General features: G+C 37.8%; 1 protein-coding gene across 11 annotated transcripts in view; it reads left to right on the top strand.

Annotated features, from left to right (window-relative positions):
* Window positions 1–26622, top strand: part of FAM13A (family with sequence similarity 13 member A) — a 330402-nt gene that overhangs the window by 204720 nt on the left and 99060 nt on the right. For 4 of the 11 annotated variants that reach the window (XM_055587622.1, XM_055587619.1, XM_055587618.1 and 1 more), the window contains 2 exons: window positions 2016–2179; window positions 26264–26308. In XM_055587622.1, the coding sequence (XP_055443597.1) occupies window positions 2016–2179; window positions 26264–26308 (209 nt within the window). Of the gene's footprint in view, window positions 1–2015; window positions 2180–24129; window positions 24544–26263; window positions 26309–26622 lie in introns of those variants that run through there. The other 7 variants (XM_055587621.1, XM_055587620.1, XM_055587624.1 and 4 more) reach the window with 5 other exon arrangements.

Here is a 26622-nt window from a genome sequence, read left to right as displayed (position 1 = left end):
GGTCGCTAAGAGTCAGACACAATTGCGCGACTTCACTTTCCCTTTTCACTTTCATGCATTGGAGAAGGAAATGGCAACCCACTCCAGTGTTCTTGCCTGGAGAATCCCATTGACGGAGAAGCCTGGTAGGCTGCAGTCCATGGGGTCGCAAAGAGTCGGACACGACTGAAGCGACTTAGTAGCAGCAGCAGCAGCAGCAGTAGTAGTAGTAGTCAGATCAGATCAGATCAGTTGCTCAGTCGTGTCCGACTCTTTGCAACCCCATGAATCACAGCACGCCAGGCCTCCCTGTCCATCACCAACTCCCGGAGTTCACTGAGACTCACGTCCATCGAATCAGTGATGCCATCCAGCCATCTCATCCTCTGTCATCCCCTTCTCCTGCCCCCAATCCCTCCCAGCATCAGAGTCTTTTCCAATGAGTCAACTCTTCGCATGAGGTGGCCAAAGTACTGGAGTTTCAGCTTTAGCATCATTCCTTCCAAAGAAATCCCAGGGCTGATCTCCTTCAGAATGGACTAGTGGTGTATATATATGTCAGTGCTACTCTCTTGTTACTCTTTTTAATTGTCCGTTATCCTATCCTCTTGTTCACTCAATGTCTTGGGAATATCTTGTAGTTGAGTGTCTGACAATAAGTGTTTATTAATGGGTTTAAAACTTTGCTAGACTTTTTGGTAAAAATGTTGTTGTTTAGTCACTAAGTCATGTCCCACTCTTTTGTGACCCCATGAACTGCCTGCCAGGCTCCTTTTTCCATGGGATTTCCCAGGCAAGAATACTAGAGTGGGTTGCCATTTCCTTCTCCATGGCATCTTCCCAACCCAGGGACCAAACTTGTGTTTCCTGCATTGGCAGGAGGATTCTTTACCGTTGAGCCATCAAGGAAGCCCAATAAAAATGTTACAAATAATATAAAGAAGAAGAAGGGGCAATCTGGTTGAGACCACGTGACCTAGAAACTCGAGATGACTAAGATTATGCTATTAGATGACATGCAATGAAGTGTAGATTGTGTGGTGGTGAGTTAACAGGAATTCAGAAATGGGAAAGGTTATTTAGACCTGACAGTAGTAGTTAGTGAAGCTCTGTGGTCAGTGTATTCTTATCTCAGCTTCGTAGGAAGTTAAGATTTGATTTGGTTGGGGATTGGTCAGTGATCAGCAGGTGACTTTCTAGGTGAAAGGACAAGGAAGAGACAGTCCTCAAGGTGAGAAAAAGCTTCCAGAGTAACATATACAGTTGATCCAAGCTTTTGAAAATTTCCTGAGATTCTGACATGATTTTTACACATTTTTAGGAAAAGAATATTGATCGTATTCTCATTTTTTTCTGACTTAAAATAAGACAATGTGAGAGTATTTCTGGGGTTGGAGAGACCTCAGGTATAAAAAGTCTGTACTCTGAGTATTCATTTGGCATTTGTGTTGTCCGTGATTCCAGAGATAGAAGAAAAGTAAAAAGATGGTATTTTTCGCATTTATTTCCTTAATTCAAAATGTATTACACCATGCTTTGCCCTACAAAAGATTACAATGGAAACTTGCAAACTGGTGTGTATTTTGCTTCTTGGTAGTGAATATTTCTGCATAACTATCCCACACTGGAATTCTTTATTTCACTGGTTCTCATACTTATTTTCTTCTGCTTCTTTCTAGCTATTTATTCTCTTCTTCTAGGTTGCCATCTTATATACTCTCATAATCTCTCATTACATAGAATAGTTATTCTAAGGAGGCATTAGGCCTGGGGAAAATTGGTTTGAGAGTCCAGGAGAGGTGTGTGGATTGTATATGGTTTGAAAGTTCCCCTCAGAAATATTGGTATCACCCCTTTACTGTACCCTTTGCTGTAAAAGAATTTTTATACACATTTTTATTTCTATATCTCAGTTGATATTTTTCTGGAGTATGATTAATAGATTATTAATGAATTCAGATAAACTGTCTTCAGTGTCTTAACTGGAAGGTTTTTTAAAACTCCTTTCTCTCTCTTTTTCTAATTTTGTGTTTTAGATCCGCAAATCCAGTAGTGAGGGATCTATTTGGACCCACAGGGTACCACACCCAGAGCTGTCTGAGGGCGTTCCTCAGGTCAGCCTGCAGCTAAGTCGGAGAAAATCCTGCTGGGATGACACGAGTTCAGCAGAGGATGCTAAGGCTACCAAGTTGCTGTCCAGGTTAGCATGTTTCTTTTGTTTACATGTCATGTATTGCCATCTGTGCTAATGTACAAGGCCCTCATATGTAGGTGTGTTTACACATATCTACCAGCAGGGTCATCAGGATACAGATCAGTAAAACTGTTTAAAATTTACCGTAACTTTTGAAAATGTTCTGATCTTATCACAGAAGCATTCCTGGTTTGTTATATTTTGTTTTCTGGATTAAAACAAATTATTTAGTCAGTCAGTCTATGCTAGCCTCACATTAAATGTTGGAAGAGTTATTTTTTGGATGCCTTTCATAATATGTTCAGTGGCCAATATTATCTGCAGTGGGGATTTTACAGTTGTTACTAGAACCAACTCTCACTAACACATTGTGAATATTGCCTTTTACGCATTAGATTGCATGTTAAACCTAAAAGCAAACTTCATTGATACACTTGAGGAAAAAGGAATATAATTTTCTTAAAATAGGTAAAATGGGGTCTGAATCTTATTTACTCCTAACATATAGAATTTTTCCTTTTAAAAGTTTTTCATCTTTTTTTTGTAACTTACAACCTATTTCTATAATTAAAAAAAATCATTACAATAAATTTCACTAAAAATAAAATTTAAATCTTTTCTATGTCTTTGTAGTAACAGAATAGATAGTGTGCCAATTTTTATTTCAAAAATGAACTTATGGAACTGTTTTCATTTGCAGTTGCTTTCTAGAACAAGTTATTGTTTAGTTCATAAATTTGAACCAGGAAAAAATAGTGTGTGTGTGTGTTTTGTACACATACACAGGTTTCTCTAAATTTTTTCTTAGGGAAGTTTCCATTTTTCTCCTTAACAATTTATTGGTTGATTCAGTCTTAACCACAAGGTGTGGCATTGTGTATTAAATATATTGCATGCCCTTATTCTCTAAATACAGTATTCATTTTGATTTTCCAACTTTTTTCCAAAAATTTGTCAAGAAGCATTTCATCAGGGCTTTTCATAGTATTGATTTATTTTTTAGTTGCTCCTACAAAGAAAAAAAAAAATGGCAATTCAGCAAAATCTATTTTTGTCGGCTCTATCTGATAAGCTTGATTGACTTTACAAAGCAGTGAATAAAGTCATTCTGTTTGCACTTATTAAAGTCACTGAAACATATTTATACATAACAGTTTGATTTTCAACAAAATTACAGTATCAATTTTAACAACAAAGATAACACTAAGAAAGAACCTTTGGCACTGAAATGCCACTTCCTCCAGAATGAGGAAGTGTCCTGTGATTTTTCAACAATAAGTTTGATTTCTAGAGCTTTAAGAGTTGGTTTTTGGCTAACAGTGTGTTCTAGATAACTTGAAATTTTTAGAGTTTAGACCTTGTTCAGTAGTTTTTCCCAGGTTAGCTGACTTTGATCATTTTTCTTCTTAGTTTCAAATCTTAAACATAGCTCCATTGCTTCTTGAGATGTAACAGAAGTATGAATTTTTATCAGCAAGAGTTCATTGTTTTTCTACTCTTCAGATAGTGGCAGTAAAAATAAAAGCATAAGGAAGTAACACACTTTAAAATGTGATGTTTTAAGAGTTCAGAGAGGAGTTCACTATCATTTATTGCAATTGACTGACTTCTATCTTGAAAAATTATTTATGTATATGAATAACATTTTTCTGTATTTCTGTAATAGTCTAAAACTGGCTTTGAGGATGTTCAGTTCAGTTGCTCAGTTGTGTCCAACTCTTTGCAACCCCATGGACTGCAGCATGCCAGGCCTCCCTATACATCACCAATTCCCGGAGTTTACTCAAACTCGTATACATTGAGTTGGTGATGCCATCCAACCATCTCATCCTCTGTTGACCCCTCTCCTCCTGCCTTCAATCTTTCCCAGCATCAGGGTCTTTTCAGATGAGTCAGTTCTTCGCACCAAGTGGCCAAAGTATTAGATCTTCAGCATCAGTCCTTCCAGTGAATATTCATGACTGATTTCCTTTAGGATGGACTGGTTGTTTCTCCTTGCAGTCCAAGGGACTCTCAAGAGTCTTCTTCAACATAGCAGTTCAAATCCTATAAAAAACAATAACTTTTCTAGTCTTCATAGAATCTTTCTCTCAGAATGGCATGAGAAAAGCTAAGGAATAAACTATCTTTTGATTTTGTTAGAGCTCAGAGGAGCTGTTTTATACTGACTTCCCAGCCAAAGACAGAGGTGCTTAGTGATAGGTTCACTTCATTCAGTAAAGACATTTAGCTAGTCCATTTATATTTTCTAAAACTGACAGCAGCAATTCCTAAAATATTGTCAAAAATTCTTTTTTTTTTTTTTTTTTTGGTAATCCAGATGCTTGCATTACCAAAATTCACAGTAGTCTGAAAGGCATAACCTCTATTCTGACATGCCAACTCTGAAGGAATAAATGTCATCATTCTCCACGTTGTAAGTACAGTGCTTAAATTTGGCAGGTCAGAGACACACACAGAAATGAGGATGTTGTTGGACAGGTGCATCCCTTAAGCAAGTCTGGAACATTCCAGTTCTTCTCCCTACATGGTAGTAATCTTATTTTGCTCCTTTTAAAAATATCAAGAACAGTACTTGTTTTGTCATTTATACAAGAACTAAACTCTAAGTATTAACTTGTATGTTAGTAAGCAGGCTGTTTAAAAATTCTTCTGAGAAGAGAAAATCACACATCCATCCTAAAAAGAGAAAGGAAAAATACACAGTATATGTAAAGTTTAAGATGTTAAAATGGTTTAACATTTCAGGGATAGCTATATTATCTATTTCAACATGTGACATAGATAAATGATCATTTTTCATGTTTCTAACACTGTACTATATTATTTTCAGAATTTAATTTTAGAACTTAAGAGGATTAATATTTTTAGTCTTTTATATGTTTAACAATATTTATTATAATGTTTTATTTGAAAGGTTATGCATTTCCTTGAATGTGTGATTTTTCTTAAAGGCCAAAAAAAATTTCTAGTTTTGTTCTGTAAAGTCAAAGTGTAGAGTCAAGAAACTGTATGTGTGTTGTACGATTCCCTTTATATGAGATGGCCAGAAAAGGCAAATTTATAGAAACAGAAGTAGATTTGTGATTGTCTGGAAGCCAGGAGGGGACTGTGAATGTATAGGAGATTAGTTATACATGCCTGCTGCTGCTGCTGCTAAGTCGAGTCAGTCGTGTCCGACTCTGTGCGACCCCATAGATGGTAGCCCACCAGGCTTCTCCGTCCCTGGGATTCTCCAGGCAAGAACACTGGAGTGGGTTGCCATTTCCTTCTCCAGTGCATGAAAGTGAAAAGTGAAAGTGAAGTCAGTTGTGTTTGACTCTTCGCCACCCCATGGACTGTAGCCTACTAGGCTTCTCCGTCCATGGGATTCTCCAGGCAAGAGTACTGGAGTGGGGTGCCATTAGAGGAGCCTTATTTAAGGCAGTGAAAATGTTCTGAAACTCTTTTATGGTGATAGCTACACCACTTGGTAAAATTACTAAAAATCATTGAACTGTGTACTTGAAAAGGTAGTTTTTATGATATGTAAAATACACCTCGGTAACATTGTTTTGAAAAATACAAATACAAAAAAATATTGGAGTGAGGAGAAGTGGATATGTTTTAACAAGAAATGAAACACATGAAAAGATGTTCAATGTTGCTCATTTTTAGAGAAATACAAATCAAAACTATGATGAGGTATCATTACACCCTGGTCAGAATGGCCATCATGAAAAAGTCTACAAACAATCAATGCTGAAGAGGCTATGGAGAAAAGGGAACCCTCTAACACTGTTGGTCGGAATGCAAATTGATACAGCCACTATGGAGAACAGTGTGGAGATTCCTTAAAAAACTAGGAGTAAAACTGCCATATGATCCAGCAATCCCACTACTGGGCATATACCCGAGGAAACCATAATTGAAATGGCCTGGCTTTAATTCTGCTTCACTGAAATCCCAGAGGCAATTCTGTCAGCCCAGGAACCCAACAGAAGAATGTGTTTACCTGCCAAAACCAATCTATAAAGACCAGAAGATGTGTTTGCTCCTTCAAATGCACAGATACCAATACGTGGCTACACAGATCACGGAGAATCAGGCAAACATGATATCACAAAAGTAAACTAGTAAAGCCCCAATAACCAAACCAAGTAAATGGAAATAGAAAAGTTTTCTAAAAAGAATTTTTAAAATTATGTTTTAAAAGCTTGTTGAGATGCAAGAGAACGTTGATAGACAACTAAATAAAATTTAAAAAAACAGTACTTAATAGATCAAGGAGTATAATAGAGAAATAGAAACCATGAAAGGAGTCAAACAGAAATCCTAGAGCTGAAGACTACAATGACAGAACTAAAAATTTGATAGAGTTTCAACAGTGCAGACTTAATTGTGAAGAATAAAGAATCAGCCAACTTGAAAATAGGTTATTTAGCTTTAGTTGTAGGAACCAAAAAAAAGAATGCAAAAGAGTGACAAAATCATGCAAGACCTAGAGAACACCATTAAAGAAATGAATATACACGACTTAGAAGTGCAAACGGGAGAAAGAGAAAGAAAGAAGAAAACTTATTTTAAAAATAATGGCTGAAAATTTTCTGAATCTTAGAAAGGATATGGATATCCAGATGAAGCTAAAAGAACCCCGAACAAGGTTACTTTGGAACATGTTATACAAATTGTCAGAAGTCAAAGGCCAAAAGAGACTCTTGAAAGGAGTATGACAGAAAACAACTCACCACATACAAAGCAACCCCAGAAGGCTATAAGTGGATTTTTTGGCATGACCCTTGTAGGCCAGGAGCAAATAGGATGATATATTTTTCTTGTGAAAGAAAAATTTGCCAACCAGGAATACTCTGTCTGACAAAACTGTCCTTCAAAAAAAGGGTTAAAATATTCAGTTAGAAGATAAGTAAGCTCTGGGCATCTAATGCTCTGCATGATGATAGTTAACAGTACTGTGTTGTATACTTGAAATTTGCTAAGAGAGTCAATCTTAATTGGTCTCACCAGAAAAACTAAACTGTAGCCGTGAGATGATGGATATGTTAATTTGCCTGTTTGTGGTAATCAGCTTACAATGTATACATACATCAAATCATCACACTTATATACCTTAAAGATATACAATTTGTATTTGTCAATCATACCTCAGTAATGTTAGAAAAAATTACATAGCATGCATGTAATATTTTGGTCTACGTTACAGTTTTGTCAGGTGACCCTGTAAAAATATTTCAGGTTTGAAAAGTAACCTTGGGTGAAGAAACCATGATTCTTAAAAGGTTGTTCCTTTAACAGGTATTTATTGAGTTAGGTGAATTATTGAAGATCACATAGTTAGTTGACAGGCTGAGATTAATATATGTCTTCTGACTGTTTTCTAGTCATTTCCCACCTATCTTCTACCTTGATTTACTTCACCTTTCATGTCTTTATACTTTTCTCTTCAACCTGATTGTGACTTTCTGAATTAGAGGGACTGAGTCTTATTAGTTTTTTTATTTTTTTATTTTTTGCATTCATGATAGTACGTACTAGTCATACACTTAGCCGATCCTACCATAGTCATTATTCTTGTAATATTATTACAGGTGCTCAGTTTGAATTTAAATTCTACTATCTTTATCTTGACTGACTTAAACTTCTCTGAGATTGAGGTCTGATTCTAAAATGGTAGAATTTGATGTGTCAGTTCTCTTTCCTGTGGTCCTTGGAAAGTGTTCTTTGGGAAACGTTCCCAAGGGAACCCTGTACTGCCCACTCTTGAAGATGCCACAGAATTCCAGACAGCTGTACTCTCTCATCATCCTTACTAACTTTCTGTGCTGTCTTCCCATGGGATGGGTCTCTGGCCCTGATGGTGCATTTCTATCAGTGATGTGCTGCTTATTTGTGTAGGAGAAGTTCATTGTTTTATGAGACTCATTACCTCTGTGTGCAGCTCTCCACCCTTGTGGCAGAAATTGTGTCTTGTAATGTTTGCTAGATGATTCTTCATATTTTAGTCACATTACTATAGTAGATCTCATAAGATTCAGATGTCTAATGATTAATAATTAATCAGTATTCAATAATGTTCGCTGTACCCATTGTCCTTCAAGATAGCTTATCTATTAATCCTGGCAGTTAGCTATGACTTTCTTCATTTCTGAAGTCCAGCCAGCCCCAGAAAGCAGCCATAATTATCCTGTGTTTGTACTTCATAAAGGGCACTCCAGTTACTTCCTGAACGTCTTATCTGTTCCCTGGAATGCTTCACTCTCTGCTACTTGGAAAAAATGTTTGCAAATTTTTAACTGACAAGTAAGGCTGAAATAAAATTAGGATTCTTAGCTACAAGATTCATAACCATATCATGTACAGTGTAATTTGAAAAACTACCAAATATAAATGTGCTGCTGACTCGGCAAGGTTTCCTGCGATAAGTCCCGTATGAGGAAAGGAAAGTCTAAAAACCACTTTGTGAAAAGCATAGTGGTAAGCCTAACCACACAGTTGACTTACAGAGTTACTATTTTCTGAAGTATTCAGACTCCCTGGCCTTCATAACAAAGATTTATAAGAAAGTAGGTTTGAAATGTCCCCAAGGCCCCAGGCTGTATTAGATAAAAATATCTAACTCTATTTCTAAAGATAGTTCCCTAATCTATTCTTTACCGCCACTAGCTCCCATAATAAATATTCCAGGGTCATCTTAGATAAACTCTCTCATATACATTGAATAACTATTAAACGTATTTCTAGTATTTTTAATCACCTTTTCCCCTATAATTTAAAATGAAAGTCTCTAATACTTCTCTAGTTATTTTGATGATTAAAAAAAGCAATTTATCCATTCACCAAGTCTGCCACTCAATACAGTTGCTCTATTCAAGTTTTTGCATTTCACTAGAATGCAAATTTCAGTTTGAATTTTTTTTTTTTACTAAACTCTGTTTATAGTATGAGTGGTTGGTGAAAGGGAAGGTAAGTAATGGTAAAGAAATTTATTATGATGTTTGCAGATCATTCCCAGTAGCATGTAAATCACCAGAGTATATCAGGACTACTGTGGTGTTAGTTGAAATTATTTTAGTAATTCTAAGTCTACAAGCTTTTACTGGGCACATTTTTGTACTGCACATTTTGCGCTGGGCCCTGAGAAGTCAAAGAGAACTAGGGAACAGTCTCTAATGTTCAGGGGTCTCCTAGTCCATTAAGTGAGGCAACTTATATGTGGTTAACAATGGTATGAAATGCAGAAGGTTTAAAAGTGACATAATAGATATGTTATAAAAGCAAAGAGGACTTCTCACTGAATAAATGTCAAGTCATTCAAGGCCTTTAGAAACCCGGCTCATCCAATCTTCTTGACTTACTCTTTTAACAGTTCTTTATTCTACTAAACTCAGGTTACATTGCCACCACATTAACCATATATCCCAGTGGTTCCACACATCTGTATCTTTCTTAATGTGTTCTCTTTATCTGGAGTGTCCTTATTCCACTTTGTCAGTGGTCAGTTTTCATCTCCTCTAGGAAGCTCCCATTAACTCTTCGCATTTCGTATAAATAGAATCACAGAATACATGCCCTTCTGGATCTACCTTCTTTCACTTATCATATGCTTTAGAGGTTCATTCATATGAATGAAATATCAGTATGTCATTCGTTTTATGACTTAAATAATATCCCATTGTATTAATATGTGTACACCACATTTTTAATTCATCAGTTGATGGACATTTGGATTGCTTTTACTTTGGGGCTATTACAAATCATGCTAGTATGAATATTTGTGTGCAAGTCTTTCTCTGGACATATTTTCAGTTCTCTTGAGTATATGCCTAGGGATGGAATCTCTGGATCATATGTTAAGTCTATTTGATTTCTTGAAGAACTGATAAGCTGTTTCTCAAAGTGACTGCTTCATTTTGCATTCCCATTGGCAATGTATGATGTTCCCAGTTTCTTCACATCCTTCCCAACGCCTGTAATTGTCTTTTTATTGTAATCATTCTGATGGGTGTGGAACGGTCTCTCATTGTGGTTTTGATTTGTGTTTCCCTAATGACTAATGATGTTGAGCACTTTTTCATATGTTTATTAGCCATTTGTATATCTTCTTTGGAGAAATGTCCATTCAAATTCCTTGTCCATTTTTTAAAAATTGGGTTATTTGTCATTTTATTGTTGACTTGGAAAAATTCTTTATATGTTCTGAATACTAACCTTTATCAGATACATGATTTTCAAATATTTTCTCATTCTGTGGGTTGTGTTTTCACTTTTTTGATAGTATCATTTGAAGGACAAAAGTCTTTTTGTCTTTATTGTCCAGTTAATCTGTTTCTTTCTTTTGTTGTTTATGATTTTGATATCCAAGAAACCATTGCCTAATGCAAAAACAAAGATTTACATCTATGATTTATTCCAAGAGTTTTATAGTTTTGCTGTTATATTTAGGTATTTCGTTCCTTTTGAGTTAATTTTTAGATATGGTGTGAAGCACAGGTCCGGTTTCATTATTTCACATGTGGATATTCATTTGCCCCCACCACCATTTGTTGAAAAGATTATTCCCTTCCCTTTAAATTGTCTTTTTGGTTTCTTTGTCAAACATCTAAGTCTAATGTTAGAATAACAAAAACAAAGCTAAACATAGTAGCTCTTCTCTCACCACATTTGTTTTCTGAAAACATGAATTTCACTTTAGTAGAGAAATAAGCATGGCTTAGATTTATAAAATGTTACAGCACAATCCAAAGATTTTGTCCTATTTCACACAGCAATTAAGAAAGACTGTTATCTCCTGCCTCCCCATTCTACCAGTGTATCCATAGCTGTACCCTTACACTCTGCCTTCTCTTCTTTCTCAGTGGGTGAACTGAACTTGTACCTCTCTGGGGTCAACCCTGTGCTGGTACTCTGAACCCCATTCTCTCTCACTCACTCAAGGACTAAGTTGGAATAATCACTTCCTTTCTCTATGACATCAATTTTGCCTTTCCAGAGTTTTCCCATCAGCATAGAAGCATTTTATAATAGCTCTCAGTATTTTTTAATCCTCCCTAGGAACAATATCCCTCTTCATTTTTAGAGCTCTGGTAAAGGATTATATGTACTTGCTGTCTCCATAGCCTTTCCTCCCATTTCTTTCTTCAACCCACACACCACTGAAATTGTGCTTGTCGGGAACACCAACAATCTCCATCTTGCCAAATCCAAAGGTCAGTCTACTGTTCTCATTTTACTCTTCTCTCAGCAGGATTTGACCGAACTACTGACTGTTTTGAAGCACTTTCTTCACTTTGCTTCTGCAATACTACACTGTCCTGATTTTCCTCTGATCTTATTAGACACCCTTTATTAGTCCTGTTTGCAAAATCTGTCTTTTCCAGACCTCTTAAAGTTGGAACATGGAAAGGCTCAGTCCTATGACCTCTTCTCAAGCTATGCTTATCATGGGTACATTCATCCAGGTCCACAGTTTTGAATACCATGTTCAGGCCTGTGACCTCCAAAATTATACTTCCAGCTCCAACCTCTCAGTATAATTATATTCCAAAGTATTATATCCATTTGATAGGAAAAGCTACTTAACCTTGGGGTAGCCCCCAATGCAAAGCAAAAATGTGGAACTGTCTGTTAAAAAAATGAGAATTTTAAGATGGCAGCAGCAGAGCATAAAACAGATATGGGGCTTTGTGTGCATCGTCCATGGGAAACTGCATATTTCATATTCCCATGATGTCAGCCCTGCCTATTGGCTACCTGATAAATGTTCTTGGATATTGAATGAGCGTATTACACTCAATCTATATATAGCAAAACTCCTCATTTACACCTCTGCCTAAAAAAAGACAATCTCATTTCTGCCCAGGTTTTTCCCCATCTTGATAATTTGTACCATTCACCAAGCTGTGATCAGTCACTTCAGTTGTGTCCATGTCTTTATGATCCCATGAACTATAGCCCACCAGGCTCCTCTGACCATGGGATTTTCCAAGCAAGAATACTGGATTGGGTTGCTGTTTCTTTTTCTGGGCGATCTTCCCAAGCCAGGGATCAAACCTGTGTCTCTTTTGTCTCCTGCATTGGCAGGCAGGCTCTTTACCACTAGCACCACCTGGGAAGCCCCACTAAATGCATGGTAGACTTTAAAATTATTGTTTAACTGGTAAGTTGTATCCAAATCTTTGTGACCCTATGGACTATATAGCCTGCTGGGTTCCTCTGTCTATGGGGTTATCCAGGCAAGAACAGTGAAGTAGGTTGCCATTTCCTTCTCCAATTCACCCAGTTACTGAGGCCAAAAATTTGTTATTCCTCTATTTTTGTCAACCGATTCATCAGCAAGTTCTGTTGGCTCTCCCTTTGAGGTATATGCTCAAATATCTAGCATCTAAATTTTCAGTCTCAAATCATCATCTCACAGATAATTTTTCATTACAAAGAGAAAACATTCTTATATAGTGGAAAAATCTAGCAATCACTACTTGAATCAAATGATTAAACTTGTCATTGTAGATAGAAGTATAAGAAGCATAAAAATATTTTTGAGGAGTAGAAATGTTATAGAAATATTTTACTGGTTATTAAATGTAATGTTATAAAATAGTACATACTGCATAATCCTTATCTTTTATTGTAAAATATACATAAAATTTACCATTTCATCCATTTTTACATACATGGTTTGCTGGCATTAAATACTTTGCATTGTCCCATATTTATATAATTATATAAATTATATCTAAATAGAGAAAAATGAAAGGACATAGAATCATATTAAATAATGCTTATGTAAGTAATGGGATTGTGTTTGACTTTTATATTCTTTTTTTCTCTGTATTTTCTAAATTTTCTGTGTGAGTATAGATTATATAATTTGCAACAAGAAATAATGTCTGTTGTATTTTAAATAAAGGATGACAAATGTTTCAAGAGAGATATAGATTGTTAGATATAAATTGTTAGATTTTAGAGAAATCATATAGAGCTACAACTGAACTGACCTTGGACTTAACAATTATGGCTTCACTTATTTAAGAGGATAAAATCTCTTGGGTGGTGGAATTGGAAAGAGCAGTGATGAGAAGCCCAAACAGGCTGAGTTTTATTTGGATGAGTGGATATGGGTTCAGAAGGGGGATTCCAGGGTAAGAGAAATGCCTGATCAGGAACAAATGGACAGCAGAGCACATCTCTGGCCATGTGCAGTTCAGCCAACCTGGACCTGCCATTCATGTGAAGGAGAGGGTAATAATATATGTGGATATGGAGAAGCAGAAGAGCCCTGTTGTATGTGTGAATCAGTTCAGTTCATTCACGCAGTTGTGTCCAACTCTTTGCGACCCCATGGACTGCAGCACGCCAGGCTTCCCTGTCCATCACCAACTCCCAGAGCGTGCTCAAACTCATGTCCATTGAGTCAGTGATGCCATCCAACCATCTCATCCTTGTCATACCCTTTTCCTCCTGCCTTCAATCTTTTCAAGCATTGGGATCTTTTCCAATGAGTCAGTTCTTCACATCAGGTGGCCAAAGTATTGGAGTTTCAGCTTCAGCATCAGTCCTTCCAATGAATATTCAGGGTTGATTTCCTTTAGGATTGATTGGTTTGATTTCCTTGCAATCCAAGGGACTCTCAAGAGTCTTCTCCAACACCACAGTTCAAAAGCATCAGTTCTTAGGCACTCAGCCTTCTTTATGGTCCAACTCTCACATCCATACATGACTACTGGAAAAACCACACCTTTGAGTAAACGGACCTTTGTCAGCAAAGTGATGTCTCTGCTTTTGAATATGCTGTCTAGGTTGGTCATAGCATTTCTTCTAAGGAGCAACCATCTTTTAATTTCATGGCTGCAATCACCATCTGGAGTGATGTTGGAGCCCCAAGAAATTAAGTCTTTCACTGTTTCCATTGTTTCCCTCTCTATTTGCCATGAAGTGATGGGACCAGATGCCATAATCTTTGTTTTTTGAATGTTGAGTTTTAAGCCAGCTTTTTCACTCTCTTTCACTTTCAGGGCTTCCCTGGTGGCTCAGATGGGAAAGCGTATGCCTGCAGTGTGGAGACCCAGGTTCGATTGCTGGGTTGGGAAGATCCCCTGGAGAAGGAAATGGCAACCCACTCCAGTACTCTTGCTTGGAAAATTCCATGGATGGAAGAGCCTGGTAGGCTACAGTCCATGGGGTCGCAAAGAGTCAGACACAACTGAGCCACTTCACTTTCACTTTTTCAGTTCCTCTTTACTTTCTGCCATAAGAATGGTGTCATTTGCCTATCTGAGGTTAGTAATATTTCTCCTGGCAATTTTGATTCCAGTTTGTGCTTCACCCAGTCCAGCATTTCGCATGATGTACTCTGCATATAAGTTAAATAAGCAAGGTGACAATATATAGCCTTGACATACTCCTTTCCCAATTTGGAACCAGTCCATTGTTCCATGTCTGGTTCTAGCTGTTGCTTGTTGACCTGCATACAGACTTCTCAGGAGGCAGGTAAAGTGGTCTGGTATTCCCATCTCTTGAAGAATTTTCCACAGTTTGTGTGTGTGAGTAGAATTTCAGTTTTACTTTGTTAAGCTATGAAAAGCAATTAAAGCTTTTTGATATTACAGTAGTGTTTTGGGAAGATCAGTTCTGTATAACCTGTATTTATTGTGGAAAAGACCAAAATCCATAACCTACTGTGAAAGCTGTCATTCAGAGGCTGTGTGTGTGTGTGTATGTGTGTTCAGGCAGTCAGCTGTGTCTGACTCTGCAGCCCCATACACTGTAGCCTCCCAGGCTCCTCTGTCCATGGGATTTTACAGGCAAGAATTCTGGAGCAGGTTGCCATTTCCTACTCCAGTGGGTTTTCCCAACCCAAGGGACTGAACAGGATTGAACCTGTGTCTCTGTCATCTCCTGCACTGGCAGGCGGATTCTTTGCTACTAGCACCAACCTGGGAAGCCCCCATTCAGAAATTAACTAATAAAAATTTTAACTATGGGGAGGGGTGAGGAGCATGGAAAAGAACAGGTATAGTGAACTTACCAAAAATGAGAGAGGCAATATTATCTCATTTAAGCTTCTCTTTGTGACAGAGTATCCATTCAGTTATCATTTGGTTTGGCCACACTCTCCCATTTATCTGTTTCATATAGAGTGACTTGAAGTCTAGGCTAATATTTCTAAAAACATGTTTTACTAGGTTGTTTCCAGACTTTTCAAATTGGATTATTTTACAATTTAGAGTTGTCTTCCTGAAGCAACATTTTGGAAACCTATTATGGAATTAGAACTCACTTTTCAATGCATTTTTTTCTTTTTAAATAATGAATTAACTGCATTGCCTATTTGGAGGAGACCGTTGCTTTTATTAACTTTATGTATTTATTTATAGGTCCTAATTTATTTGAAATCTTGTTGTCTAACTCTATATCTCTGTACTAAAATTCAATGAGGAAAACGTTTTTGGATTAATTTATGAATTCTAATAATGCTGTACACATGAATAGCACTAGAAAAAGAAGATATATATGCAGTTATTTAATGCAGTGGGTCAATTCTCTGAAGTGTTGAATTTAAAATAATTTTTTAAAATCAGATCCTTTAAAATGCTGTAGGGATGTTGACACTTTAGGGCACCACTACTGTGATTTTTTAATTTTTTTTTTTTATTGAGGTACAGTTGATTTAGTGTTATACAATTGAAGTGTACAATATAGCAATTCACATCTTTATAGATTATTCTCCATCTAAAGTTATTGTAAAATAGTGGCTATATTCCCTGTGCTATATAATATTTCCTCCTAACTTATTTTATACCTAACAGTTTGTACCTCTTGATCCCCTACTCCTATTTTGCCCTTCTGCCCTTTCCTCTCCCCACAGGTAACCACTAATTTGTTCTCTGTATCTGTGAGTCTGTTTTTATTTTGTTATGTTAATTTGCTTTATTTATGTGATTTTTTTAAAATGTGACCTATTATTGGTAATACAAATGATCACTATTTCCTCTTATTTTCTTTCTTAATATATTTTCATTTATTCATTTATTGCTTGCTTGAAGCAAAGCATTCCACTTTATGATAAAATAATTTTACCAGCTAGTGTATTGCCATTGAGATATTTTTTGCTCATGCTCAGTATTTTATGTCTCAGAAAGATGAAGAGTTTATGTCTGAGGGATACAGAATCAGCAGTGATTACCAAACAGTTACCATATCACAGTAAATAATTTTGGCATTTCTCAAAGGGAGCCCTGCTGAAGTCGGCTTCGCCTCTGCAGGAAATATCATTTAACAGGGTGAAAGGTCACTGGGACAGTCTCAGGCAGCTGATCTCAGGTGTGGTAGCAGCTGTTGTGTGGGGCATGACTTATTTTGTGAGAACAGAAACGCTATTTTCTGGGCTCCCGAGGGAGATTTGGAGAAAGTCATGCCCAGGGAGTCCCATTCCAGGAAAATGTGCTCAAGCACTTATTTATTGGCAGTGGTCACTAACTGAGATTCCATCTGGCAAAAATGTGGATTTTTCCCTGTCCCAGAAAGTTGGAGAACAATTATGTAAGTTGTTTCAAAGAATTTATTTTTAACCACTTTTTATGAAGAGATTGCAGTCCCTCTGTTGTTAGAAGAAATTCTCTTTTTTAAAGAAGAAATAGAGCTTCTGTATGAATTTCTATATAATTGTGTATTTATGTACCATAGATTGCAATTATCTTTTTTCTTTTTATTTATTTTTATACAATTTTAATGGTTGTACTCCATTTTCAGTTTTTATGCAATATTGGCTATATTTCCCATGAGTAGGTACTGTAATTACTTGTCTTTTGATTTGTCAGTCTTTCTGGTGAAAGTTTTGATGCTTGTATTGGGAATGCTGGAACCAGTTAGTGAAGTCAAGGTGTCAATGGGGTGGAAAGGGGAACCCTGAGTGATGCCTCTCCAGCTGTGGAGCCTTTCAGCCTTGCCTCACTGTTTGCAGCCTTGTCCTCTACCCGCTACGGCAGCTCTACAGGAGCCTAAAACCCAAATAAGTGAACTGTGTGTGCCACTGTAGGCTCCACCAAGGCCTCAGGTGTGTTTTAATGAAATAACTCCATATACCATTTTAAAAGCAAGATCTATCATTAGAATTAAAGAGGTTGTGTCTTTGGAAAAAGGGGCTTCTCCTGTGGCTCTGTGGTAAAGAATTGACATGCAATGCAGGAGACGTGGGTTCGATTCTTGGGTCAGAAAGATCCTCTGGAAGAAAAAATGGTGACCCACTCCAGTATTCTTGCCTGGAGAATTCCATGGACAGAGGAGCCTGGCCAGCAATAGCCCATAGGGCTGCAAAGAGTCAGACACAACTGAAGCAACTTAGCATGCAGCTTGTCTTTGAAAAAACAATTACATAATTTCTGTCCCCATGGGACTTTTTCCAGCAATCTTTAATTATATACTAAACAATTTGAATAAGTATTGGAAAAAAAAATGAAATATTTTAATTATGTTGATTTTATTCATTATTTTTTATTTGGGCCTTAAGTAAAGCAAGCATCTTTGTTTCTGCTGTAACTAAAGAAAATTAGTTTACCTAACTAGAAATTCCTTATTCCTATTAGCATGAACCTGTTTTAAATGTCACTGTTTTGCTTTCTAAAATAAATCTTTTATGAGGCTTTATAATCATTCTTTGAGTTAAGAAATGCTGTAGTTTTTTTTTTAACATAAAAACAGTTGATAGTCTACCTGTCATTTCCATGTATTTATTTCTTAGAGGAATACAATTTAAAATACAATTTAAAGTTTAATTTTCCATCTTTTCTGTTTGTTCCTCTTCCCCTCAATACTCCATGCCAACCACTTCCTTCACCTACTGCAACAAAGCTGTCTTCTACAATTACACAACACACACTCATGCACTCCCTCACTCACTCACTCTCATACTCTGTTGACTCAGAGTAGCAAAAGAGGTTTGTTCTGGTCCACTGTATGTCTTTGGTTCTGACAGCCATTATTACACTGTATGTTGTTATTGCTTAGTCACTAAGTCATGTCCGACTCTCTTGTGACGCCAGGGACTGTAGCCCTCTAGGCTCCTCTGTCCATGGGATTTCCCAGGCAAAACTACTGGCGTAGGTTACTATTTCCTTTTGCAAGGGATCTTCCCGACTCAGGGATTGAACCTGTGTCTCCTGCATTGCAGGAGGATTCTTTACCACTGAGCCACTTGGGAAGCCCTTATTTAATATATTTGCACTCACCTAAATATACAACTCAGACCAAAAGAAAGGATTCTTTCTTTCCTGTAGCCAGTTGATAATGTGTGCTATTGATGAGTAAATATAATGCTTTATCATCTTTAAAAGCTTTCATATCATGGAAATGCTGTGGCATTCAGATGCCAGCTTCATATCAGCCACTTGCTCTCTGCGTGCTGAAGATAACTTCTTCATTTGCACATCTATTAAAATGAACACAGCATAACTTCTCAGTACACGCTGATTACCTTCATGCATCACCCCTTCAGTTTCTTCTCCCTTCTCACCTTTATTTTTGACACTGGCTGTGGTTGATGATGATCCTATCTGCTGATGAGCCCTGGACTTCACTAGTGTTCTCACCCCGATTGCTGGAGAGCAAGTTTAGTCAGAATCCTGTGCAGTGGTACCAGGGTATCTAAATTATATGTACCCTAAAAATCCTGGCTTCATAATTACAAAAACTCCTGTCAGATTTAGTCATTACCATTTATGAATACTGTGTGAGCATCTTGTGGAAGGTTTTGCTCCTTAGTGCAATTTATAAAGATTGATAAAAATATGAGGAAGAAACCTTGCCTGAGAAGCACTTTCTTACCAAACCTGTAAGAAAGAAATTATTTCAACATATTTTTTCTTAGGAAACAAATCAATCTGATGTTAAAACAACATATGAAAACAAAATAATGTGGCCAAGAAATGTTCTCAGTTCTTCAGTTGCTTCAACTTGATGTTGAAATTAAAACAAATGAAGCCACATCATTTTTGGAGCAGTTGTTGCTCTTGATATCACAAGTGCAAACAAACCTATTGCCAAACACTTGGAATCTGCTGAAGAAGTTATGTAAGAAAATTAGAAGTCTGCAAGCCAGCTGAAATGTAGAAAAGGAAATAGACAGCCTGGGAGAGATTGGGTAATGTAAAGTGCTTAAAGGATTTTGAAAGTTTTGGATAGAATCTTACTTTATGCATCTCTACGATTGCATACCAGTGTATAACTCCAATAGTTTATTTCTTTAGCTAGTTATTGGTTATCATTATCCTTCATTTGAATCTACAAGAGGTGTCGACTTTATCTCTGATGCAAACCCGGAGAAGGGAAAGGCAACCCACTCCAGTATTCATGCCCAGAGAATTCCATAGACAGAGAAGCCTGGCAGGCTACAGTCCATGGGGTTGCAAAGAGTCGGCCATGACTGAGTGACTTACAAAAAACAAACCAAAAGCCTAAAATAGGAAATGTCTAAAAAGTAGGTAGAAACATTGCTTGATAAGTGAAAATCTAATCAAAGAAGCTATGCTCTGACTCTGAAGAGAGATTGATATTCATTCATTCATTCAGTGCTATTGGATGTCTGCTCTGTGTAATGGCTGCAGGAAAAATACAGTTGTTACCTGGAGAACTTTCTTTCCAATAGGGAGAAAATATTTAAATTCAAATATTAATGAGACATTGTGCTGGGCAAAGGGCTGTCTGAGTTAAAATGGGTAAGAGTTTTGTTTCATCTTGCCTAATTCTGAGAGTGCACAGAATTTTTCCAGGAGAAAATGGCATGGGAAAATAGTCTAGACAAAGGGTAAATGTTTGGCATAGGTAAGTTCAGAACAGATTTGAAAATGGTGTCCAGGTAAATCTGGATTGGGTTCCTTAGGTGATATAAGCAGCTGATCTGGAGGAGAATATTGAGGTTAATCAGCAGTCTTAATCATCATATTAAAAGAATTGGAGTTCATTTAAGAGGTAGCTGGGAGCTCCTAAAGCTTTTGAGAAGAGCAGTGAGTATCCAGTTCGCAACCACAGTAGGAAATTCACTCTAATAGTGAAATGTGTTCACTGGAGATTGAATGGAGGCAAAAAGATCATCCTGAAGGTTATCATGATACTGTAGATGACCAAGACCCACTGATTAAAGAGACATGACAGAACAATCAAGAGATTTGGTTAAGGAGAGGAAAGGGAGGAGTAAAGATGACTCATGCTTTGAGTCTTGATTCACAGAAAGAATCATAACATCATTAACAAGAGGGGCCAGGAGGAGGAGAATTTGGGGAATCAGATAATATGAAGCTTTGAACGTGTTGATTAGGGTGATAATACTAATAATTATTGAGCACTTATTTGCCAGGAACTATTTTACGTGTTTTATATGCATGATCTCATTTATTCCTCAGAGCAACTTCAGAGCTTTTAAACAGCTTGCCCAAGTTTACGCTGCCTGTCTGTGGTAGAGCTGGAATCCAATCCCTAGGAGCGTAATTCCAGAGTGCACTTTATTAAACTCTAATGGAGTGCCTGTATTGAAAGATGTGGGGCTAGAAGATGAGGCAGAAAGGGTGTAAGAGAGGAGGGAAGACAGATGAAATAAAAGGAGGATGGAATAATCAGGACGCTTGGAGAATGCCCAGGAAAGATCACAGAGAACCAGACTTTCAAAAAACTGAAGGTGGGTGTTTCTGTAAAAGTTAAGAGGAGAAAGAGATCTCAGCCAAGGCATTTAGATTTAGTGACCAAAAGAGCATTGGTGGCTTCAAAAGCAGTTTCAGACATGTGGTGAAGTCTGCAGTACATGGGTGTGAGGCAGAGGAGTAATTTCGGGGGAAGTGGGAGGAGCAGAAGTAGGCTTTGGGCAGCCTGTCAGTGGGAAGGGGAGGCAAATGGCACTGCGTCACCAGAGGGTAGGAGTGCTGAGGGAAAGCTTTCAAGGCTGGGGGCACTCGCCAGGGCACCTGTCGGACTGGGGACAGACTTAAGATGGGGGAGCAGAGAAAATGATGAGATTCAATACATGGATACGAAGTTTGAGTCCTGTGGGTGGGGATGTGTTCCCCTAGACTAGGAAGAAGTCAAAAAGAATCAAGCAAGGTGTACGTGTGTGTGCGTGTGCGTGTGTGTGTGCGTGCGTGTGTGTGTGTGTGTGTGGATGTGTTCCCCTAAACTAGGAAGACATCAAAAAGAACCAAGCAAGAGGCGTGTGTGTGTGTGTGTGTGTGTGTGTGTTAGGTGTTAGTGGTGGTACTTCAACACTTAATGCAAAAGAGACCAAAGGAATAGACTCATATTTGATGATCTTGACTTTCTTCGTAAATTTAGGAAGCAAAGTAATTAGTGACATAAGAGAGGTTCAGATTTGTAGTATTGGAAATCAGCAGTTTCTTTGGGAATGCCGTCAGAGATCAAAGACAGCTACAAGCTTGACACAAAGTACTGAGGTTCAGGCCAAGATTAAATAGGACTTTTTAATCTACCCAGTTGCCAGCGTTCTGTGACTTTCTTTTGCAATGTTTAGCAGCCTGGCAGTAGGTCACCCAGCTGGCAGGATGTATACAGGGTGAAGAAGCAGAGGATGCTAGTGAACCTGTTTTAGAAAACTAAATGCTAAGGACAGCCAGCAACGCATCTTTTTTTAAAGCTGTGTGCTCGTCGGTTTGGGTGCAGGTTGTCCTCTGCAGACGTGGACAAACAGGTGGAGCTGAAGAGAGAGCTCAGGAGGAGGAGGGGGAGTGGGGGAGGCCGCGGTATGCTGGTTATGAGAGGCGCACCTTGCAGGGCGTGTGGAGGAAATGTGGTCCAGGAGTCCAAGTTTGAGAAACTGGCACTGCCGGGGTTCAAAGAGTGGAGCTTCTGCTACCTGACAATGAGGGATTGACATGAGGATGTGGGATGTGGAGTAATAAAGCTATCCCAGTGATCCAGACTCTGGTGTGGTTTGAGAGGAGGAGCTGTGGGCCAAGTATAAATTCAAAAAGGATCATCTAGTCATGCCCTGAAAATCAACCAAAAGTGAAAGGAGGAATTATTATAAATAAGTAATGGAGACTTGAAAGGGCAGGTAATTACTGAGCTATAGTGTTAGGTGATTTTCAGAAATGACCACTGACATCTCACTCGTAATATGGCATGTTAGCGGGATGCTGATAGGAAGATTTAATTATCAGGAAATGTATGTGGAATCAGATGTTAAAATTTGAATGTTCCTATTCAGTATTTTACATCTAGTATGTATTGAATGTAAATTATTATATGATTTAACATATTTTTTGTAATGCTGGGTCTGTTATTATTGGTCTTATGTTTCTTTTAGCCATACAGTATTGATGTATTCATAAAATTAAAAGAGAAGATATTGTTTCTATCACTTGAATTTTAACTATTTCTAAAAATATATTATCCTATGAAATATTTTTTTAACAAAAGCACAACAGGACAAATCCACACTTTTATTTATTTTCAAGAATCTATGAAATATTTTAAAAACTCATGTAGAATAGACTAAGCACTATGCTGTACAGAAGAGATCTGAAGCAGACCTGAGCAATCCTGAAACCAGTTTCTGTTCTGCCACTAACTTTCCATGTGAAGTTTCCAAATTGCTTCATTTTCTAGTACCAAGTTTACTCATCAGTGAAATGATATCATGATATGTAACAGTGATTTCCTATCTCCAGAAATGAAGTGTTAAGCAAGATACAGAGATGCATTTTTGAAAGGTAAAAAACTTAAGAAATACATAAAACAAGGTTATTGTTACTGGAGAATGGTTAGAATTTCTAAGTCTAGAATCAAAACACTGTACTGATACCTTCAATAAAAGTAAGTTCTGAATTTACTTTAAAACACTTAAAACTTCCATTGTTTTAAATGGCTGATTTTAGTTATTGATTCTATCATAATGTCTGAATATAACTTTTAGGATGACTAATCCATCATCATAAATATGATAGAGTATTTAGTCGGACAGTGAATATTTTTATTAGTAGGTATAGCAAAGGAGAGTGGATGCTTACAGTAGGGCTTTGTGTTCTAAATTCAGAATTATGAGTGATCTGTAAGAAATCTGGGGAAAACTACAGGGGAGAAGGATACATTTTTGGTCATACAAGCCCCCTCTGTTTCTCAATGTTGTGGACTCTGGCCCTCTGCCCTTGTACTAAAAGTGATGCTCTGGGCTTTGTTGTAACTCTCAGCAAGTCCTATGCTGTGAAGGAAAGCTTAATAAAATATATTTCTAGATTTGTTCTGCAGTATTTGAAACCTATGGATTAACAGTTATGTTCCTAAAACAACACATTAGTATTCCCCACTGAAGAGGAAAATAAGGGAAAGTTAGGTAACTAACAGGCATTTAGCAGCCCTTATGAGAAGTTGATTTGGTGTTACCTGTAAAAAAAAAAAAAAATCAATAAATAACCAACCTACCAAAAATATGCTGGTGATATTCTTAGAGGAAAATGGGTATTTAAATAAACACATTCAATTTTATAAGGATAAAATGCAGAAATAATAAGTTGAAATATTTCCATGGGAAATAGTCACATTGATCCCTTGAGACCCTGAGCAGTCAGTCTTAGGACGTGTGTTCTCCCCAGAAATGAGAGCTACGTGCCTTGGGAGATGTCACCAGTGACTAGTAGCCACCGCAATGTAAACATCAGCAGGAAATAAATATGGGTAGGGCAGGGGTCTAGAAGAGTGCCTGCGTGCCTTCTGGAAGAGTATCACGCCTTTCAGTGTTAGTGGTTTGATTTTTTTTCTTTGTTCTTTTTTAAGAAGAAAAGAGGCAGCTTATGCCTTCTGTCACAGAAACCTTCAGTTTCAGAGGCAGTGTCTTTCCTTGACAAATGGATTTCCTTGTTGGCAGTCTCAGTACTGAGCAGTCAAGGGACTCTGCTCTTGCCGCAGTTATTGGTTGTTTCCCCAGACTGACAAGCCCGTCTGTGGAAGGGCTCCGAGGAAAGTTTCGTGTTACCAGAATTAGGCAAGCCCGCTGAGGAGCCAGGGGAGGAGCAGCAGCCACCGCAGAAGAAGCAGCGCCTTTAAGCCCTCCAGCAGCTGCTCCTCTGATTGGCTGGGTGGTTCAGCTGCTTCCCTGGAACAAAGGTCAAAGTGGACTGCAGTGGAAATGTAAGAGAGGCAGCGATCGAATAGCACTGCTTGAAGAAGTTTGGAGGCAGAGAGCAGCGGGACGCTGGCGGACTGCAGAGCAAGCCGCTTCTCCGGCGGTGAGGCGCAACCTCCCGCCCCCAGCCTGGCCCAGCCGCTGTGAGCACCCGGTCCCTGCACAGACGCCCCCACTAGGCGCGGAAGAGAGAGTTGTGAGGGTCCCTTGCTAATTTACAGACAAGGATGGCTTGTGAAATCATGCCTCTGCAAAGGTAGTATTCTTTCCTGTTTGGGGTTTTTCTTCCGTATTTTCTGAGTGGTGTAAAACTATATAACTTTGCCGATACTTGGCATCTTTCAGTAATCTGCTGCAAACTCAAGACCAGAAAAATGTAAACATATTGCTTCTTATGCTGACACTTACGCCCAACTAATGATCTTCTTCACTGTTTGGTGAAGAAGAATAAAAATAAATATAAGAAAATAGCTTTGACATCTGAAGAAAAACAGAAACTGAAGAATATATTGAGCAGGTTTAAAATAAAACTGAATTAGAAACTGAATGAGTTTCTAAGTGATGTTATGAAGCTGTGGTGAGCTCTAATCTCATTTTGAAGGATGGCGACAAGGGGAGAGACCTTTTAAAAATGCATTTTAGGAGCCCTCTGCATTGAATTTTATATCTAGACAAGGATTTTCTATCAATAAGTACTTTATAATACATGGACATAGATGCTAAGGATATTATTTCCCCATGAATAATTCTAGATAGGTTTATTACACAGATGACACCTTTAAACAAGCAAACCAAACTGCTCTGTAAGAATGATTGAGCACAAGGCTCTGTTTTGTTCATTAATGATTGTAATATGGATTGGGGGGTGGGGTGGAGGAGTTATACTAAAGCAGAGAAAAGTAAATTTAAACAAAAGCCATGTCAAAAAAGATCACTGTTGGTAAATTAAGTGAATAAGATGTCTCGGAATGTTGAAGCTGAAAGTCACCTCTGAGGTGAAGGAGTCTAGCCCTCCAGTTTCATGACTAGAAGATGAGGCTTGGGGTAAATCCTCAGTTGCCCAAGGTCATGTTTTAGGATTTTTAGAATTTCTTTTGCCAATCATGTTATACTATTTCAGCTACAACTGCTGTACATGCCGTGGCATTTGATTCTATGTAAATGCTTCCTCTAAGAAAACTATAGAGAGTTTTATTAATGAAAGTGATTTTAAAAGTCACGTAGTAAATACGGTTTATCCATAAGAGGAAAACCTATACAAAAAATGAATTTCTTTTTTAAAAACCATTTTACCAGACGGTCATGTTGTAATATGAAAATAAGGCAAACCAAAGTTGAGTGTTCATTTGCAAGATGGTTCCTGCAGATGTACCCCGTGAGATGAAATGGGATAATTGTTTTTCTTTCGCTGTAATGACACCTGCACTGTAATGGAACTTGACGCGGATGTCCCTGGGATTCCTTTTCTAAAATTGATAACCCAGGGGAGCAGAAAGTGACTGATGGATAGATCTGAAATTTGTCTATATTAATTCAGTGGGAAGTGCCATGCATTTGAAACTTGCAAGAAGACTACAAACTAATGTACACTTTTTGGACTCTTGATGTAGTCTCCAGCTTTAAAGCTGGGGGCTTATTTTTTCTTATAATGGTGTCAGTTCTTAAGTGTCTTAAGCACACCCTTTCTAGAACTGAACTCTGTAATAAGCTGCACAATGATATAATAACTGTTAAGAAAATAGATCTGTATTCTGCTAAAATATTGTTTAGGGAATTAAGTTGATGAAAGCTAAAATAGAATCAGCGTAATTTCTTCCAAAATTATTAGTCCTTAGTCCTTATTAATTATTAGTCCTTATAAATAAACCTATGTAAGAGGAATAATGTGAATTTGCATTCAAGATTGCTGATCACTGTATTCACTGTCTCCCTATGTCTGCGGATTTAATTTGGTTACCTTGCAATCCTCACTTCAGCCTGTGCCTGCCTGTGATCAAACACCTCTTGAAGGCAAGGAACAGGTAGGCTTGTGCGCTTATGTAGAAAGCTTTCTGGTTCCTACACATAATTGCTTCTTCCAAGCCCAATACAGTGTCTTTGGCTAAGGATTTCTGTGATGTCTAGTAGAGGTGACTGTTGCCAGCCACCCCCACTGTTAGCCTGCCTGGAGCAGGAAAGTTGCAGAGTCTTGCATTGTGGGCTGAATGCATTGCTCCATTCTGTTTAAGAACACTGAGGGGCTAGAAACTGAATTAACAGTGGATGAGGGAAAGAATAACTTTAAATACCAGTTAAGAGAAACTCATGCTCACCCATGTTTGTATTGAGCAGAGAG

This window comes from Bubalus kerabau, chromosome 7 (assembly GCF_029407905.1).
Source record: "Bubalus kerabau isolate K-KA32 ecotype Philippines breed swamp buffalo chromosome 7, PCC_UOA_SB_1v2, whole genome shotgun sequence".
NCBI lineage: Eukaryota > Metazoa > Chordata > Mammalia > Artiodactyla > Bovidae > Bubalus > Bubalus kerabau.
This window is presented reverse-complemented; position numbering and strand designations above follow the sequence as displayed.